The sequence below is a fragment of the Eleutherodactylus coqui genome, chromosome 5 (assembly GCF_035609145.1).
Source record: "Eleutherodactylus coqui strain aEleCoq1 chromosome 5, aEleCoq1.hap1, whole genome shotgun sequence".
NCBI lineage: Eukaryota > Metazoa > Chordata > Amphibia > Anura > Eleutherodactylidae > Eleutherodactylus > Eleutherodactylus coqui.
In genome coordinates this window covers 166,731,062-166,752,405 of record NC_089841.1, presented here as the reverse complement: position 1 = coordinate 166,752,405, position 21,344 = coordinate 166,731,062, and the positions used below count along the sequence as shown (strand labels likewise).

At 42.5% G+C, this 21,344-nt stretch overlaps 1 protein-coding gene across 1 annotated transcript in view; it reads right to left on the bottom strand.

Moving 5' to 3' along the window:
• The window catches only part of PRODH (proline dehydrogenase 1), a 113,187-nt gene that overhangs the window by 65,735 nt on the left and 26,108 nt on the right, over positions 1–21,344 (bottom strand). Inside the window, exon 3 of the mRNA XM_066603669.1 lies at positions 13,312–13,346. Within this exon, the coding sequence (XP_066459766.1) occupies positions 13,312–13,346 (35 nt within the window). The remainder of the gene's footprint in view (positions 1–13,311; positions 13,347–21,344) is intronic.

Genomic DNA, 21,344 nt, shown 5'->3' with positions numbered 1-21,344 from the left:
TGATTCTTCCATCGTGGTATACTTGAGGTGGCTGTTGAACCCAGAATGGTGACTAAGCTTTCACCTGTGAGCCACTTTTGGAATAATATTTTTGCATAAATTGGTAGAAACTAGACTTATTTAGGGTTAAAGTTAGAAAAAAAAACACCATAGTGATGTAGAGCAATTTAGTTTTCTTTTTTTTTATTCCGATTGCATTTGTAGATTGTATTGAAGACCAGCCTCACTGTACAGTACAGGCTACTTAAGAGAAAAAATAATTAAATAAGTCCCAGGGGCATAAAGTGACATAGAATAAACCTGTAAAAAGTAATTATCAGCAAGGTTATTGGTTTTGGCTGAATTACAAAAATGTCACAAGAACCAACATAGTTTCATTTATTATTGTGTCCACAAATATGATTAAGAGCCATACATTCATTCCCGCCCTTACATAAAAAATACTTTGCAGGTTCCCTTGGCGCCTGGCTGAGACAGGTCAGAAATAGGTGATTTATTAAGGTTGGCCTTTATGGTGTCCCATGGCATTGCAGTTAGTAAAGCTAATTTTTTTGTTGCAGAAATACCTTTATCAAACCATGCATGCCGACTGGTGTCTGAATTTACTGACCATGTGTTACCATGTTCAGAAGTGGAAAGCTCAATTTTCCATTTTTATTGTATATAGCTTTAAACATGGGATATTAGAGGGGAAATAAATATTATATACAGTGGTATACTGCTTAAGAGCGTAATTACTTAAGTCCATTAAAAAATGTAAACGGCATTTTGTATTTTCTAAACTTCTAAGGGGTTAAGACAGGAGTCAGACCTTTATAATACTTACTATTCCAAAAAGTATCGTCAGATCAATAACTATCTAATTTATCTTCCGTGGCAGAAGTATAGAACATATAAAACTCATTTAGGAGGCAGAATAGTTAGTCTACTTTAGTAGAGTCAATGTTCCATTTATTAAAAGGCAATGATCAGTTTGCCCTCATGTACAACCACCTATTTTATGCAAGATAAAATACCACAAATTGTGACTTCTAGATGTTCCATTCTGATTGATGAGATTGTATACCATCTCCCTGATGGTAAATACTTTGGGATGAAAAATAACCTTGCTGAAATCCTTGCGTTTCGACATGCAAGCCCAGACAGGCTCGATAGATGAGATTATGGCTCTGTGGTGGCCCCCTCATCACTTCCAGGACTCCTTGTTCTTCTTAATTGACCAGATTTTTGTTCCTTCTGCCTTTTTTTGTATCAGGTGAGTTTCGCTAAAATTCAACCTTGTCCTTGGTCTAATCAGGACACTATTGTGGGCTTCCAGAACTTCCAGATACATTTCACTGGTGGCTAAATGACTCCCTCCTAATTAATCCACCTTTCTCAGATGAGTTAATAAAAATACGTGCAATTCTATTTTGAAACCAACTACTCTAGTTCCCTGCACTAACTGTCCAGACTGCCCATAAGGTAACCATACGTGGAAGCATTACTAAAATATCATCCTAGCTGAAACTCCGTTAATGAAAAGCTCTCTTTAAAAAAAAAAAATAATAAAAAAAAAATAAAATAAAGAACAAAAAAAACCAAAAACACAACAGCATTGTCTGCCAGCCTCTCAGAACACACAGCCCATCCTTCTAGAGATTTGATATATACAGCCCATCCTTCTAGGGATTTGATATATAAGGTATAAGAGGCCAGAACAGAGTTCAACATGACTCTCACAGTAAAAGCTTATTCACATAAGCGTATATTGGCCGGCTGATATATGCTACCGCGTCATGTACAGGGTGGAGTATACGCCTTCGGGCTGTCTTCCCCTTCCCTCCCTGGCTGCAAGGGGAGGAAGTGGTACGGGGCAGGAGCTATTGTGCTGAGCTCCCGCCCCTCTCCACTGTTGTAAATGGGAGGGGTTGGATGGGGCAGAGCTTAGCTCCACCCCTCTCATTGCAAACAGCGGCAAGGGGCGGAGAGATGTGAAGAGGGACAGAGTTTGGCAGTCATGCTGCTAAACTCCCTCCCACCTCTTCTCCCGCAGCTGTCATTGGTTTCCATAGGAGTCAATGCAGCTGCCGCCGCCAACGTTTAGGCGCTCGACTGGGCACTTTTATGCTGCGGAGATATGCCCCTGTGCACTGATGAATTGTAAGCCAATGCATCTGAGGGGCAGCCTATATCGGCCGGGGCATGAAAAACTGGCCGATATACGTCTGTGTGAATAAGCCCTTAGAGCTGAAAAAATAAATAAATTTAAGATTAGTTGGGTTTTTAATCTTTTCCCCAGGTGTACAAGCCAGGAACTCTGTTGGCTAGAAGGTTGTCCCCTAGAAAACATTTCAGCGCCATCCCAAAACTACAATTACATAATGGATAATTCTTTGAGAAACCTAGGTGAGTATTATAAGTTCAACAAAATTCAAGTGCTGAACCCGGCCAATTAGATAATTCTAATTTACTTTTTTGCATAGGCAAAATATCTCAACATTCTCCCTCTCATCAGAACCCCATTACTCCTCTCCCCACAAAATAAAAAATTGTGGGGTACTGACAGGTTAGCATGGCAGACTGGGGCCTAGTGAAATCTCCTAAGGCTGCCATGCATGGATGTCTATTATTCCCTGGAAATTTTTATTTGCTTGTTCTTCCTTAATTTGTGTTTGATTTTAGGTTTAAAGGGGTTGTCCAGTGTTAGAAAAACAGGGCTGCTTCCTTCTAAACACAGCACCTCCCTTTTCTAGGGGTTGTGAATGGTATTGCGGCTGAGCTCCCATTCACTTCAATGGAGCTGAGCTGCAAAACCAAGCACAATCCTATGGACAAGAGGACACTGCGTTTGGAAGAGAGCAGCCATGCTTTTCTAACCCTGGACAAACAAGCCCTTTAATTCTTGGCCTTTGTTCCTTCCATTTCTGAAACAAACCTTTAATAAAAAATTATAGACAGTCAAGTGAGGCTCAACATTTTGTAAGCATTTTAGCTTTCTTCAAAACGGTGGGGGAACTTCAACACAGAATAGTAGAAACTAATCCATCAAGCAGAGAAATTCTATACTATATACACACATCCAGTACATATAAAACCTTTCAGAGCAGAGACAGATAATGTTAACGTGCGGTCACCAATTTTAACACTTGCAAACAAATCTCGTTCATGACAGTTTCAGAGTTGTTCAGCAAATACGGGACCTTGAATGTCACGGGGCCGCTGTATATCCTAGAACACTCAACTAGAAGCCCTGTGACCAACCAAGAGTGGTTTGGAGAGGACACAAATGAGCCATATAGTAGACAGATGAGCAGGAACTAGCATCTGAACTTTGCTTTACTAGAAAAGGAGTCCTTCGGGGCGAGTAGCACGCTGCCGAGCATCACTTCTATGAGGATTTACTGGAATCCGTTATTATAAATGCTCCTCTGGCAGTAGCTTCTCTCACTTCTCATATACTTGTATATACATAATTACAGTGAGCACTTTTTTCAGCTAAATTGATGTGTGCAAATAGAATGACATTGAAACATTCATTACATGCTGAATACTGGTTAAGGATATAATTTGCAGGTAAGTACATTTATACATTTTGTAATAATTAATGCTATGTAGATGTAAATGTAGAAACTAACAACTGCAGTCCACAAGTTTATCAAGACCTCAACTCAGAACACCCCTTTAAGAATGCAGTTAAAATAGTGTTTTATTTCTTTTATATAGTTTTGGGCTCCCCATGCCCAAAACTACATAAAATAAATATACTCGCCACAGAGCCGGATCGCTGTTTCGGCAGTCTGGCGCTGCGGCATCTGACAGACATCACCCAGCTAGCAGGCCTGGTGATGTTCCGTAAACCTGTCACATTGGCCAATGTAGAAGCCCTAAGGCAGGTTTACAGGACATTGCCGATCACGCCCCTGCCGGCTTCCCTCTGGCTGCAGCCAATGTAAACAGAGACCAGAGGATGACAGCAGCAGTGGGGCAGTGTGGCAAGGAGGTAAGTATAGAGGGTTTTTTTCTCTAACAACTTGTGTCCAGCCACTGCCACCAATTTTTGTGGTTCTCAGCAAACCTTTAACCCCTTGAGTGGCAGGTTTCCTACCACCCTGTCGTGCCCACCTGGGCAGGTTTTAAAATGGTCTAATCATTGAATTTCAACTAATTTTGCAGTTGCATCTCAAGAGCCATAACTTTTTCATTTTTCCATTGACATGGCCATATGAGGGCTTGTTTTTTGTGGGACAAGTTGTGATTTTTTTAAACAGGGGGGGAGGAAAAAAAGAAATGGGGAAAAAAGAAAAAAGGGGCCATGTCATTAAGGGGTTAAATAATGTATTAACTTCCTTCGCTGGGTAATTAAGACGCACACAGATACCACATGTGTGATTGTATTTTTGATTTTTTACAAAGTAAAGGGAGACCAGTGTTTTTATTACTTTTTTTTTTTAATTTTTATTTATTTATTTTGTCTCTTTAGGGGACTTCCACAGGGACCCATCAGGACCCCATGATCACATTCCGGGGGTCCGATGGTGACAGCCCTTTACATGTGGCAGTCACAGACTGCCGCATGTAAAGGGTTAACACAGCAGAGATCGGAGGTTTTCTCTGATCTCTGCTGTAAGAGCAGGTACCTAGCTGTCCTCTCACAGCCAAGCACCAGCTCTCCCTGCCACAGAGACCATCGGCTTGCTTCTGACAAGCCGATGGTCTCTATGGCAACCTATAAACAAAGCAGGAGACTTAGAAGCAGGAGATTGCCGGCAGATCGGCAATATCTTCTGCTGGTTTTTCAAAGCCCTTGCTTTGTTCTCTGTGGGACTGTGCAGGCAGAGCACACTGTCACAGCAAATGTTGCAATTAGTGGCAGGGGTATACACGAGGTTGTAATAATAGCAACTACATTGCTCAAAAAAACAAACACTTAGTCCCACATCCGATCTCAAATTACATATTCATGCTGAAAATCTCCAGTTATTAATCTGTCCAGGAGGAAAAGCATTCTCCGTACAGATGAGATCCCTGAAGTTTAAGTGATTTGGGGTTATACGTGATGCTTAAATGATGTTCCAGTATTTTTTATTTTTTTTTGAGTAGTGTACTATTTGGCCCAACCTTCCACATAATTACCTCAACTACAGGGTGGGAATGATTCAACACTGCAGGCAATGCAAATGTTAAATTAACTTAAATTAAGAGTGCAGTTATGATTTACTTTGTTCGTTATTGGTGGATTTAATTTTGCTCCAGTTATTGGATTACCCATCTTTGATATTTATGGCATGGCATAGGAGTTGAAGATGCTACTGATTGGCAGAACAGGGGCTTTTATCAGAATTAAACAGTCCAACTAGCTTCATATGCTATACATGGGAAAACCACATCAAAGCATACCAAAAGTCTGAGTGAATGGGGGTCTATTACCTGCGCATGTTCTATGCAGTCCACCTGCTCCACCAATCCAGGTCCTGTCTCTGGCTGTCCAAGATGGCCAATGCAGTCTTTAGACTATATAATCCCCATAGTGTATTGGTAGTTTTAAATTATTGCTCTCTGATTGGCCAGTGCTTCTCACATGACATGATCAGCATTGGCCAATGTACAGTGTGCATAAACTAAATGGAAAATTGCAAGGGCCATCTTCAACAGCTGAAAATTGGGACTGGAACCAGCAGATCAGATGAGAGAAGAAAAAATGCAAGTAATGCACCCCATTCCCTCTGATCTAGGAACAGAATTTTGTTCTGAAAGAAGAGGGTCATCAAGACCCTATGACAAGGGAGGATCTGTCTATGCGAACATAGACATGATCAGCTTGTCCGTCAGCAGCACATCCGCCCATGCAAACAGGGAGATGCTCTGCTGAAAAATGCATTCTGTACGAGGGATCAACAGTCGTACTAAAGGATCATTCATCCCAGCACTCCAGATAAACAGCCTGTGTACACGTTATTAATGAGCACCAACATGCGCTTTGTGATTTGGTGCTAGTTTCCACAGGCATATGCCATACTTGGTGCTTTTACAGTATACAGAAACTGTAGGAAGGTGGATCACATCAGTAGTTGAAGGCTTTGATTGGACCAGAGTTCCAAACTCAGACTTAGGCCGAGCTCAATCGGGCAGATTTGAATTGCAGATTCCGCGATCAGCGTCCGCATGGACGATACGCGGTAATAAGTGGGCATTAAATCATGAAGTTTAGCTGGTTAGCTCAGACATGCAGGTAGGAGTTGTGGATTCCGCGAGTGGAATAAAAATCACAGCATGCTCTATTTTTAAACAGACGGCCTCCATTGAAGTCAATGGATGTGAATGTTCCTTCGCCCTTACGCGATTAACATTGCATACGAGCGGTGGAAACGCTTGCTACTTCATAGGAAAATAGATAGAAAAGCTGGAATGCTGGCTGGAGAGGAGCGAGAGCTCTTTCTTCCATGCGTACGATACACTTTGCATTGCGTACATCCATGCAGAAAATCAAATCGTATCCGCGATCTTCTGCAACTTTTCGCAATTACTTTCTGTGATATATCGCAGGTCTTCTGCTGCAGAAGTCTGCATGCAGAATCCAACCCTTTTGTGTGAACCCGGCCTTCTTGTAGACACTGCACAGAGTAGTCATTTATAAACCTTCCCAACATGCTGTAGCTTACAAAGTCTCTCAAATTAAAAGACACAAGAACTAATATACTCTACCATTAAGAGCAACATTAGTACCACTTAGTTTGTCAGCCACGTCAAGCAATCATGACACAAGGGAAGAAGCAGCATCCACTTTTCAAGAGTTGCCAGAAAGGCAATAAAAGCTACAGTACTTGTGCAGGTTGCCCCATGTTGGTACTGGACTAGTTGCAGAGAGTCCTTTCAGTGTTGGCACTATATAAACAGGAGGTGCTAGAGTTCAAGATATTACTGCTATGGTCAAAAGTAGGAGAAAGTAAACGCCTGGACATGTTTATAATGTTCCAATCTCTAATACTGACACAAAAAATAAAAAAAGTTTCAAAAAAGTTCTCTGCCCTTCAGGCAGTGACACATTCTGTAATCATCACCTACATCTACACCCTCAGCAAACAGATACTCTTCAGTGTCAAGTGTATATCCCTTTCAGAGATCTATGAGCTGGACTACCTATAGGGAAAAGGGACTTATTTGTATAGCGCCAACTTATTCGACAGCGCTTTCAGGCAATTTAATTTATTCCCCCCAGCAAGCTGGGTACTCATTTTACCGACCTCGGAAGGATGGAAGGCTGAGTGAACCTTGAGCTGGCTACCTGAACCAAGCAGGAATTGACCTCACAACCTTCAGATCGTGAGCGAGAGCTTAGGACTGCATTCTGCTGCCTAACAACTCTTCAACATTTAGGTAGGGCCCTGTGTGGCATAAAGTATTAGATAACGTTTGATAGCCTATTCTTGATGTATTCTATGTTGCCCAGGAGTATAATTACTATTCAGTCAATGTCATCAGATGGTAGAGATAGTCAGAAAAGTCTAGAGCGTCAGCCACCCAGTAGGCATTGACATTCCCTGGTATATTTAAACCATCACAGTTCCAGTGATTACCCTCCATATCCATTAGTTTTACATTTTTATGAGCCTTAATTTAAGTTTATTGACAGGAAATGGTTATTGTTTTTTCAACTGGGAAAATGCAGCCTTTCACCGAGCCGACTGTGAATCACTCCCATGGTGACAAACTGCAGTGATGGATGACTACTTCTCCCTTGTTACACCACAAAGCTATAGTCTGAAGATAATGGATGCAGCCGGCAACAAACAAAACCAGGTTGGTGTGCATGCGTACTAACTTGAAGTGATGTTGCTTTCCACAAGTACTGTATTAAGCACATACAGCAAAGTTGGTACCGTCTTCAATAATGCACCTGCTGATTATGGATAGTTATTAACACATTTCACAAGAATCTGAAGAATAATGCTCTTGACGGGCTTTGGTGGTCAGCTTTACTGGTGCTCAAAATGGCCAGAATACGACAAGGGTCTATTCACACTACATTCGGCACATTTGTCAATAACTTTTTAGACGCATACACCAAACTGAAAAGTCTATCTATGGCTGGCCTTAGCTAGGTGTGACCCATGGTGTTGCACAGGATGCTGGCCACCAGCTTGTAAGGGGGCACCAGGTGGAAGTTGGCTGGGGGCGTTGACCCCCTGAGATGCAGGCCAGATGATAATCAGCTATACCGCAGCATCTTGTGAAGCCACATAAATCCTCCTTCGGGCACCGTCTCCCTCTATGGTATTCCAAGGTACTGCTGTCAGCCCATCTGCACAACCGTAACACAATAGCTTAGTTCTGCTACTATATGTTAGGAGTCTGGTTATGTGACTGTATTTATATTAGGAACTTGGTTCTGGTATTGTATATATGTACTGAGGTTGGTTTGTGCTGTATTTATGCTATGACTTTGGTTATTTAGATATGTACGGAGCTTGGTTCTGATGCTATATTTATGCTGTGAGCTTGGTTCTGGTGCTGTATTTACCGTATTTTTCGCTTTATAAGACGCACTTTTCTTCCCCCCAAAGTGGGGGAGAAAAGTCAGTGCGTCTTATAGAGCGAACGTGCCGCTTGTTCGCGCAATTGCGAGTTTAACGCGCAATCACGCGAACATTCGGCCAAAGAAACTCACAATCAGTTCTCTCTCCTTTGCACTGCCGCCCGCTGATTGGTGGTGAGCGCCGGCGGGAACAACTGTTGCTCCCCTTCCTCCACCAATCAGCTTGACCCCTTCCTCCTATGAGGAAGTGCTGACAGTTCATTCAGCTACCTTAGTCTCCTGCTGCATCCATCCAATTTTAGAAAGATGTCAAAGCAGAAACGACTAGCATATAAAATCCCTTTAAACTGGAGGTAGTGAAATACGCCAAAGAACATGGGAACAGAGCAGCTGAGAGACATTTTGGGCCGCCTCCAACAGAAAAAATGATACGTGAATAGAGGAAACAGGAGGAGGAGCTACAAAAAGCAGATAAAAGTAAGCACACTTTTCGTGGGCGTACTGCAAAATGGCCACAGCTAGACATGGAAATGAAAGAGTGGATAATACGTCACAGGAACAACGGATTTTCAGTCTCTACAAAAATGATCATCTTTGAAGCCAAGTGTCTTGCTGCAGAGAAAGCCATTGAGGACTTCACTGGATCCGCACCGTGGTGCTACAGGTTCAGGAGGAGATGTGGCCTTGCTATGCGCACCAAAACTAGGATTGCGCAAAAAATGCCTAAAGAATATGAAGCCAAGATTGTGTCTCTTCATAAATTTGTAATTGATGCAAGAAAGAAAAATGGCTTTAAATTAGGCAAGATTGGGAATATGGATGAAGTCCTGTTAACTTTTGATGTTCCATCAAACAGGACTGTTGATTTGAAAGGTGCAAATCCATAACTGTGAAAACCCCAGGACATGAGAAAACGCATTACACGGTTGTGTTGTCCTGCTGTGCAGATGGCACCCAACTTCCACCAATGCTAATCTTCAAAAGAAAAAGCATGCCAAAAGAGGCGATCCCACGAGGAGTTAATGTCCATGTTCATGAGAAAGGATGGATGGATGGATGAAGGTGGAATGAAAATATGGATCTAAAAAGTGTGGTCCAGACGCCCTGGAGGGCTTCTGAAGAAACCTGCCCTGCTAGTACTTGACCAGTTTAGGGCACATATCAGTGAAAACACAAAAAACATATTTAAAGAAGCAAAGACCCATCTAGCTGTAATTCCTGGGGGGCTTACCAGCCAGTTGCATGGATGGCTGCTGGGAATCATGACCTGACACCCACTGGACGCATGAAAAGGCCCACTATCACTCAGGTTTGTGAGTGGGTGAAAACATCGTGGCTGGCTGTGAAGGAGGAAATTGTTGTAGGATCCTTCAAAAAATGTGGCATCAGTAATGCCTTGGACGGTTCTGAGGATGGAATCCTTTATGAAGATGCTGACACCAGTGATAGTGAGTCACTGAGCTTGATAAGTTCGGACAGCAGTGAGGAGTTTTGGGGGTTTCCTGATGACTAGAGGTGTATTGTTCGAAAATAAAAATCTCTGCTCATCTGTTAATTACAGTAGTAGTAGTTCTTAATGCGGCTGTTGACTGACTGCTGTTCATGTTTACATATTATTCTGTTTTATTAAATATTTAAGCCCACTTTTTTGTTCAAAATATTTTTTCCTACTTTCCTCTCTCTAAAACCTAGGTGCGTCCTATAAAGCGAAAAATACGGTATTCACTGAGCTGTTCCTACATAGCATCAAGTTAGCAGCACACCTTTCTGTACAAGCAGCATACAGGCAGACTGCAATCTAAATTAATTTATTCCTATAATGGTGTGCGTGCATGTGGAGGAGAAGGGGCAAAAAAGGAAAAAAACAAAACATTGGGTGCTAACCTAAGGCATGCTGCATACGGCAAGGCTAGATTCCGCATGCAGAATCCAGCCTTGGAAGCAGCGGCGTTCACGAGTACCTGCTGTCTTTCGTTTTCATCTGTAATGCGGATAATCCGTTCGTTGAGCCGTCAAACATGCGCAGTACAGATTTTTTTCCAAAATCCTGCTTTTTCCTGCAAAAACTGTGACTTTCCGCAATGTGATTGCAGAAGGGCCGTGGATCGGACAACTTCCATTGACTTCAATGGAAACCGTCCACCCGGAATTTGTGGAAAAATGGAGCATGCTGCGATTTTTCCGCTGATTGCAGAAAATGCAATTGGTTTTTCGCAAGTGTGGAGGAAGAATCAATTTTCCTATAGCATGCTATAAGCGCTACTTGCTGTGGATCAGCAGTGTGAACACCCGCAGCAAATAGCCGGCCGTGGCCAGGAGCCCTAAGGCATAGAGTGTATATTAAAATTACCTTGTTCATCTGACTAATGCAAAAGTGTGCTTTTGACTTGGCTTTTGTTAGTATAGCTTATTCAACTGTATGGAAGTGTAGTTGACTAGGCTATTCCATGTGGATACAAATGAGGAAGATGGAACAATACCTCTACAGCGTCACCTATTGGATAGCAGCATTCCTGCAAATCAATGTCCGATTGGATGGCGGCATTCAATTCGCAATTATTGTCGCCTAGACCTGTATAAAGGGTCAGACAGATTTGCAGGAATGCTGCCATCCAATAGGTGGCACTGCAGAGATAGTGTTCCAACTTCCTTATTTGCATACATTACCCAGAGGAGCATGGGTAGCCTTATAAGTCTCCTGACTCATCTTCCAAGTGATCTCCATAAGGAGTGATGATACCCCTCCTGACTCATTCCATATAGAGCCATCCAGTAAAGAACTCAACACAATTTATCATGGAAGTCCATTGACAACTATATCCTGTGCATATACAGTAACATCCAGTATAACAGAGGTACATAATGGGAAATCCTCTAAATACAGGTTTCAGAACATAGTGTTAATAGACCCTTAGAAGTGCAAGTAAAAATGGGATATGCAGCACTGCTTAAGTAAATCTGCAGTACATGGTATAGTAACAAGTGATCGTCTGTGACAGCGGAAATGAAAGCCGTGTGTGGTCACCAAAAACTCAGTAGGGCAGTCAAAACTACAAAAGTGAGGAAGGCACTAATATTTACAGGGACTTGGCAGCTTTTTTGAAAGGTCTGTTTTAGGCCTTTCACACAGACGACAGTGATATCGCTGTGAGAAAATCGGGGGAACGCAGGTGCCATATCGCCGTGATTTTTGTGAGCTATCGCGGCCACTTGTGATTTTCTCACGCGACTTTGCCGTGAAAAAGAGAATAGCAATTTTTAATGTTAAAGTCGCAATGCAGAAAAACGCGATTTCACGCGATGCAACAAAAATGAAAGCTCCATAGAGAAACATGGGCTACAGAACATAGCAAGTCTCAGCAATATAAAAAATGCCACAATTTTTTTTTCTTCGCAAGATAGCATCAGACACTAGATTGCTAACGTGAAGGATCCCATAGAAAAGCATGGGCTTCAGACACATGCGTTTTGTAACGCAGTTGCATTGCGAGTAAATTGCGCAATCTAGTAGCCGGTATAAAGCCAGCCTTACATGCGTTTGTCCATCGTGGTGCAGTTCTGTATGCCTATTTTTTACTCCCGCAAGAAAAAAGAGCCACCAACAACAAAAAACAGCATTTGTGAGCGCCATTCGATTTTTTTCGCATCACCATTGACATGAATGGGAGAGTCTTATCCGCAAGCCGGATCCAAATAGCAATTTTTTTTTCATGTAGACTGTGTGTCCATGTGAAAAAACAAAGTGATGTGTGAATTGACAATGACCTGGACTCTGACGGTGCTCAGGCCCATGTAGTCAGACCGCGCAAGGACCGAATGTACTCTTGGGAATTAGCCTTCAGAAAAGATCTCATTAGCACAAGATAATACTTAACAGAAAGTTGCACAATGCAGTTCTAAGAAATGAATACATTAACAGGGTGTTAACAGTCCTCTTGTCAAAGGGTGTGCCCCCATCTGAGACTGCAACTCATGCTGACAAAGGGGATGGTAACACCCAGTGGAGGAAACAAGTCACAATGGTTATTTCGTGGAAATTACAAATATCTACTAAAATAGACATTTCAGGGAACTTTTCTTTAAAAGGGAACCAATCATCACCTTTGAGCTCCATAACGAACGTTACAGAGCACAAAACGTGAGGGAACGGGGAGTCCGGGGTGTTGTGTTTCCTACCCAATGTGTGGCCCATTCCTGCAGAGTTCGGGTGCGCACACAGCACAACTCTTCAGACAGCTCTGTGCGTGCTCTCCCATAGAAATGAATAGGGATATGCGTGCAGAGCCATCTGAAAATAACCAAGCTGGCAGTGTACGTGCCAACTTTGCAGGGGCACCTGGCGAGTATGAGACAGCTCCCCACACTCACCGCTGCCTTTAAGCAGAGGATGCTTGGAGGTAAATAAGAGAATAGAGCTAGAATGTATAATAAACCTTTTATAGTCACTTACTAACACAGAATAGCTAAATAAGTTGTGGCACACAAAACATAGCCACTATAATGTTTACGGAGCTGCTGAACAGCTGCCACCAGGCTGTTTACTAGCCTCCAGTACCTGGGAGCAGCTGAAACTGGACAGCGCTGCGACTATTTTAGAAAGTTGTGCAGGGCATCTGTAATTAATCGGAGTTCAGGATTGGGTTACATGTGAGTTCCCTTCTTAGCTGCCAGAGTTAGAACATCATCTGCAGCACAAGACGTAAGTTGAAGCCAGTGTGATCTGCACATCAGTATCATGACCTTCTCTAGTGCCCAATATTCCAAGCACTGTGCACAGAGTCACCAGAATATCTTACCAAGATTTTCTTTCTCAGCTTCAGCAGTGGAAGACCTAAAAGACAAAATCAGGATAAAGAAAAAAGGTCACAAATAGGTTAAATACTGTTAAAAAAAATTGTACAAAAATAAATAAAATAAAAATCATAGATATGCATGTATGAAATAAAACACTGATACAAAAGTATATGAAGGCTACCTTCAAACAAGATGAAAATTTTGCTGCGGAATTCATGTTATTCTGCAGGTGGGCAGAATTAACAAGTTTTGCGGACTTAGGTGCGGTTAATGTTGCGGATTTTGTATATATAGTTGCGTTTTTATGTGCAGATTTTCTGCTATGGAAGGTGTTGCATTTTTGCGATATGGTAGTGGTACGTCCGGCACAGGAGTTCACACTGCAGAAATATTTTCAAACCATCAACATAAGCAACTTTAGTGAGTTTTTGCCAGAAAAAAATAAAAAAATAAAAAATCTGCAAAACCACACACATTAGGCACTCCTCACACAGGCGCTTTTTAATCGCAATTAGCGTGCCACTTTCAGCACTGCACTAATCGTGGTACAATGCTCCCATTGTTTTCAATGGGACCGCTCACACAGCCGTTGTCAGCCGCTCGCACGCAGTGCATGTTCTATTTTTGGGCGTTTCAGCATTTTTAAACACTGTGTGTCGCTCATTGAAATGAATGGGGAGCATTTTCAGTTCTGCTGAAAACATGGCACAACTTGGTACTGTGTTTTTGGCAGCGCTAAATGGAAGCCCTAGCTATACTATGTGAGGGGAAAAAAAAAGCACCACTTACCCATCAGGTGCCGCCCGGGTCCATTCCGCTGCTCTCCGGCGTTTCTGCAGGCTTCCATGCAGTTGTAAGCAGAGCATCTATTACTGGTAACAGGGATTGAAAATCCCGCCTCCAGCAAGAGATTGCTGTGATTAGTTCATCGATGTACCCGGACAGCGCCAGCTAGGAGAGTATTGCTTTTTTTTAGCTTGCTCAGCTGCGTTTTTAGCACAGCTGAAACCGCAGCCAAAACGTTGTCAGAAATGCATGACAACGCTGCTGAAACCGCAGTAAACACAGCGTTGAAACATGCAGTGTTTCTGCAAAGGCCTGTGTGAGGGAGGCCTTGGGCTGGCTCACACAACTGTATGTGTAAAACCCTGCCTGAGTCACGCAGTGTTACCACTGGAGTCAGCGGAGAGCCAGCCGATTGCTACTAATGGCAGCGATATTGCACTGTGCACGCTACCGTATCTGACGAACACTGTCATGCACAGTCTTCCTGTTTTGGTTTTTTTTTGTATATATGCCACCATATGCAATGTAATTACATACCCAGAGAGAAAAATGGGCTCTGTCACACAGAAAATTGCTTGTTTGAGCATTTTTTTGCCCTATAAGGTAGCCTTACTTGGGCCAACTAGGTGTACATAACTAAATACACATTGTCAAAAAAACCCCCACAAAGACACAAGCACCAAGAAGGAGCTGTCAGAATCGAATGAAATGTTTTATGTGCGATTGTGATGTTGATACAAGTTATCACAATATCAGAGCAAAAGGATATTTTATTACGGAAAACTGAACACTTGCAGGGAGGCTCTAGTACCCTGTTGTACCTCCTCTAGCTTGGATACAAGATGTGATAGAGGCGGGCATGGAGGCTCTAGTATCCTGCTGCACCGCCTCCCACTTGGCTACAAGATATGATGCTGGCATGGAGGCTCTAGTACCCTGTTGTACCTCCTCTAGCTTGGATGCAAGATGTGATACAGGTGGGCATGGAGGCTCTAGTATCCTGCTGCACCGCCTCCCACTTGGCTACAAGATATGATGCTGGCATGGAGGCTCTAGTACCCTGTTGGGCCGCCTCTAGCTTGGATGCAAGATGTGATACATATGGGCATGGAGGCATATAGGTTCCATATGGTATCGTGTAACTGAACCTCTAGTTCATGCAAACTCATAGGCTGTCAAAGTTGGCATCCCAGATGTTCCCATACATGTTCTATGGATGATCAATCTAGCAACCGGGCAGCCATGGAAGTGTAACAATGTTGTGGAGACATTACTGTGACCCCCTTGTGTGTGCGGCTGAGCATTATTCTGCTGGAAAATGCATCTTGGAAGTCCTGCCATGAGAGGAACACATGTGGCTGCAGGATGTCCTGAGCTGCCACTGCCCCTTGTAGCAGTAGTAGGGGTGACCGACTAGAGTATGTGATGCCCCCCCAATCTGTCACACCAGCAGGGGGGCAGTGTGCTGCTCCACAGCAAAGGCAGGATTGAGGTGCTCACTCCTAGGTCTTCAGACCAGAACACGGTGGTCGTCAGTGCCCAAATTAAACCTAGATTAGTTACTGAAGGCAACTCCTTAGCAGTCCAGTTTCATCCTTCACAAAACCACTGCAAACAGAGGAGACAGTGGGAAAATGTCAAAGGCAGTACATGTAATGAGTACTGTGAGACCAAATGTCCTGCAGCCAAGCACCTGAAAATCATTCCGTCAGGCACAGGGGCCTGTAATGATGGCGCCACCCGTCTCTGGATGACAGACAGAACAATTGAAGCCGTTCATGCTTGTTGGACTATCAGACTATACTCTCTACTGGTGGTCTGTTTAAGGGGTCATGGGCTCAGTCGCCTTGTTTGTACCCTCACACATCCACTGGTCCCACTATCTTCTAACAGTCTGATCAAAACAGCCCAGTTGGTTGGCAATTCATCGATACGACCATTCAGCTTCTTGCATTCCAATAATGTGCCTCTCAGACTACATGGATAAAATCTCCTCGATAAATATACATATCTAAATAAGATACCAACATGGACATCTTAATGACAGAGGGGGTCGTTGCTACAATTGCGGGATGGCTTTTCATTTGTTTTGATCATACTGCTAGTAATGACCAAGTCATGTCTTAATTATGACACACAACAAGTTGTCACATCCCCACCTTAACATGACATGGTAATGTCATCATCCTGCTCCCCAGTGGCTGCCATGTCTGCTACTGAAGTTAATGTATTCCTCTCTTATCTCCTACTACTTTTTCTTTCTCTATTTCCAGTGTGAGAGGGAAGCAGTGACAGATATCAGAAAATTGCCATTAAAATAAGACTCAAAGTGAACACAACAGCTCTGAAATGAAGGCATGCAGCTATTCTTCCTCTATGAGCTTCACTTAAAGACAAAGTAACAAAGTGATGTCCATATAGACTTGTGGATGTATTGATGAAGGCAATTGCATCAAGTTCCAAATCTCTAAAGGCTGTGTTTCTCCAAGACTTTAAATAATCTGTGAGATAGCAGGCGGATCTCAATGCATTCTATAGGACTTCTCTTGTCAGCATAACGCAATTATTCTGTATTCTGATCAGCCGCTATTTACAGTAACCTTTTATTTTATAACGTACTAGCTTACCCGTCGCGCGTTGCTGCGAAGACAGACATACATTCATTCGTTTTTATATATCTAGATAACAACCCATCACAGCGCAGCTTTCATGTTACCTCAGTGGTATAATATATAACAACCAATCACAGCGCAGCTTTCATGTTACCTTAGCAGTATAAAATATAACAACCAATCACAGCGCAGCTTTCATGTTACCTCAGCAGTAAGAGAAATAACAACCAATCACAGCGCAACTTTTATTCTGCCTCAGCAATATAAAAAATAGCAATTAATCACAGCGCAGCTTTCATGTTACCTCTGCGGTATTGTATATAGCAACCAATCACAGCGCAGCTTTCATGTTACCTCTGCAGTATAATATATAGCAACCAATCACAGCGCAGCTTTCATGTTACCTCTGCGGTATTATATATAGCAACCAATCACAGCGCAGCTTTCATGTTACCTCTGCGGTATTATATATAGCAACCAATCACAGCGCAGCTTTCATGTTACCTCTGCGGTATAATATATAACAACGAAGCGCAGCACAGCTTTCATGCAACCTCAGTAGTATAAGTAGCAGCCACCAATCACAGCACAGCTTTCATGTTACCTCAGCAGTATAAGAAATAGCAACCAATCACAGCACAGCTTTCATGTTACCTCAGCATTCCCAATATCCAGCAATTGTCTTGTGAAACGTTCGGCGGATGCATCATTTTGTAGTTGAACACGCATCCCGTTGCTCGTAATGCCTTTTGCTTTCGTGCTTGAGATGGAAATCAAACGATCTTTGTCTGGGGGGCATAACTGTTGACAATGCTCGTACGCGCGCCACCTATCGTAGGATAGATGTACTATGCCAGTAATCTTCCCAGGAGTGTACTCAACAACTTCCCAAAGTCTCATGGCAATTGGATGAATGGTGTAGTAATGCATAAAGGACAGACAGTCATTCATTTATATATATCATAAAGTGAGAAAATTACATTCCGTACGTAAAATTTGGACGCTAATTCTTTTGCGCATAGAATTGAATAATCGAGTTGGGACCCATTATCTTTTCCTATTTATAACATAATCAATGCTTGTGCCAAATTTCAAGTTTCTATGACATTGGGAAGCGAGAAAATTAGATTGCGTACGTAAAATTTGGACGCTAATTCTTTGGCGCTTAGAATTGAATAATCGAGTTGGGACCCATTACCTTTTCCTATTTATGACATAATCAATGCTCGTGCCAAATTTCATGTTTCTACAAGATTGGGAAGTGAGAGAATTAGTGGCAATGATGGAAATCGAACGATCTACGTGGGGGGAGGGTCGTAACTGTCGACGGCGCACGCACGCGCGCCATTTATCGTAGCATAAATGTACTATGCCTATAATCTTCCCAGGAGTGTACTCAACAACTTCCCAAAGTTTCATGGCGATCGGATGAATGGTGTAGTAGCGCATAAAGGACAAGCAGACACGCAGACACTCAATTTTATATATATAGATGACTTTAGATGTGACCAGTAGCACTTGTTGCCCCTCTTAACATTACCACAAAGCTTTAAAATGAGATTTCCGCCATCCTGAATTATTTCCCTGTACATCAGGCTAATTGTATAATGTAGCAGTTTCCTTTTTAATGCAGATCTGTCACTTTTTGATTTTCTTCATTTTAATGACCTACATACAGTCCTGTCTGCAAGCCACATGTTATAGCGCAGGAGGAGCTGAGCAGAACGATATATAGTTTTATGGGGAAAGGTTCAGTATAACTTGTATTTTATTCATCTAAATTTCTATTCTTTCTATACGTATTGGTCAATTACTGATAAGACCGCCCATTTGACTCCTATGCCTCTATGCACAGATACAGGACCGCCCACTGGACTCCTAAGCATAGAAAAAAAAAATCTGAGATTTAAGTGAATAAACTGCAAGTATATGGAATCTTTTCCCACAAAACTATATAATCAATCTGTTCAGCTCTTCCAGCTCTGTAACCTGTTTCATGTTTAATGTTACAAGCTCCTTTTAACAGTTTGCTGATACGCAAGTAGCTGGTTTTCATCGTCTTAATAAAAACGTAACTTCTGTAAAGAAAAAAAAACAAAAACTAAATTTTAGGATCTTCCAGATTCACTTTTTTTTAATTTTTCAAAATTAAAGTAATCAGTCATCACCTTTTCATCCATAGAACCACATACATCAGTAAGACAGTGAACAAATGTACCTTTCAAAATGTATTTTCTTAAACTTTTTGATCAGTTCATACCTTTAAAAAGCAAGTATAAACTTGACCCGCGCCACATGTTAATTTCCAATGAGTGGTCTGGTGGGCTGGCTGGACCATCTTTTGGCCAGAATATGTCCCGCAATACCACTCCTGATAGGGTGCTGTGGATGAGGTAGGAGGCTGCACATGTAGCAGGCGATCCCGGACCAGTGCATACGCAGTTGATCTGGCCCTTTGTGGACAGATTCACTACAGTGAACTATACATGCACCACTAATCCCCCCTTATGGATCTATAATCCACAGCACTGAATTTAAGAGATGAGTGGAGGTAGTCTGTGATCCACATTACAGTGCCAGAGAGCGGCAGTATTAGGGGGATGTAGTCCAGCTAGCCCACCAGGGAATTCAGCCTGCCCACGGGAACCCCCAGCCCCTTCCTGGGAATTACCATGCGGCTCAACTAAAGTTTGTGCCTCCTTAAAGGTAGGATTTGATCAAAATGTTTAGTAAAAGTACATTTTCCAAACGTACATTTCTTCATAATTTTACCAATTTAGGTGGTTTTACGACACTTTCTTTTAATGGATGTCTCTGTATTACGCTCTGGGCAGATGAAAAGCCTTTAACCCTTTCCAATCCAATTTGTATCCTAGTTTTCCTAGGGGGCTTACTCTTTTTCTGCTGTTATACAACAGCACTATCTGCAGGCTAAAGCCAGTACTGCATGAGGAGACACATTGAATAGGCTAAGACAGCAGAGAGGCTGGCAATATACAGTAAGAGAACCCCAACGGATGTCTTCCAACACCGGAGCTGTGCAGCCTTAAATCAAAAGGTCTTCAGACATCAGACAGTGGATTGGAAAGGGTTAACAAGACACTGAACTGCACATATGTGATGCAGATCAAAATGTCATATTTGACCCATTATGCTGCTCCTACATCCCATTTCTTGCTAAACTAAAACTCCAGTTCTCTAGACCCCCTACAGTAACAGGTCTACTAGCTGCTGCAGGAACAAACCAATTACACAAACACTAAACCAGCTGCTATTATGAAATGTCAGTGCTTAGACTATGGGCAGACTATGTACACTCGACTTCAGCGTGATGGAAAGTCACACCGTATCAGATGACATTAACTTCACTGATGCAAATGTAGTCATGAGTCTCGTAAGCCTCCCCTATCCCAGCCAATGACAAGTAGGGGTGTGAGAGGGGTGTGGAGGCCGCACATTCACTCCAATGTTATGTAAGCTCTCTGGCACACAACAGCTTAGATAACTCAATGCAGCATGGTTACCACCTGCAGAAGGGGAAGGGAGTATACACCCTGGGTAAATATTAGTAACAGGCACATGAAACAAACAGGAACCTGCAACCAGCAGACTAAAACAAAGTTGTGTTTTTTCTTCTCCTACATACGGTATGCTTAAGCTCTGCCCAAATACACAACATCATTCCGCTACCATAACTAGAGGCGATGGAAAAATCTATACTGACTATCCGCTACGCTGCCCTTTGCTGCTTGCAGTACCTTTATTACGCCTGGTCAAGATTCGGTTATGAGAAATAAATTAAAATATACATTTATACACACCACAAGATAAAAATTGAGCTTTTGAGCCAAAAACGTACAATCACAGGTTACACCAGGAGATTTGTGAATAAACCAGCTATTCCTTTGATGCCCTTCAGACAACAGGGGGTCATTTATTATTTCTAGCCTTACAAAATAAAACTGCAAGGTTTAAGCTGGCTGACGCTATTATTATAAGTGTTTCATGGAAATCAGCCTGACAGGTTAGAGTTAAAGGGGCTGCCAAGAGTTAAAAAAAAAACAAACACAAAAAACAGCTGCTCATGGTATAAAATAAAGGATACTACTCTCTACTCCTCCAGGAAAAGGAGGGTACAGGCACCCACAGCGATCCCGGTTTCTGCCGACAGCTCAAGTCAGATGAGCGCTACAGCCAATCAGAGGCTGCAGCATTACTGCCTGTGCTTTTGGCATCAGTGCTCACACCCTGGGTGCCATGATGCCAGCAGTTTGGAACGGTGATGTTGCAGTGGTCATCTAACTTCTGCCGTTTGCAGAGACCGAGATCACTGCAGGAGCAATACACTCTTCCCCCGGGTAAGAAGAGAGGCGAGTGTCATCTCCTTAGTTATTTTAGACCATGGACGGCCATTTTTAATTATATATATATATATATATATATATATATATATAACAAAGTTGCTGCAGATCATTTACATGTTGATTACCACCAGATGCAATTCATATGTGCAACAAGGACAGCATTCCTTAAAGGGGTTGTCCCGCGAAACAAAGTGGGGGTATACACTTCTGTATGGCCATATTAATGCACTTTGTAATGTACATTGTGCATTAAATATGAGCCATACAGAAGTT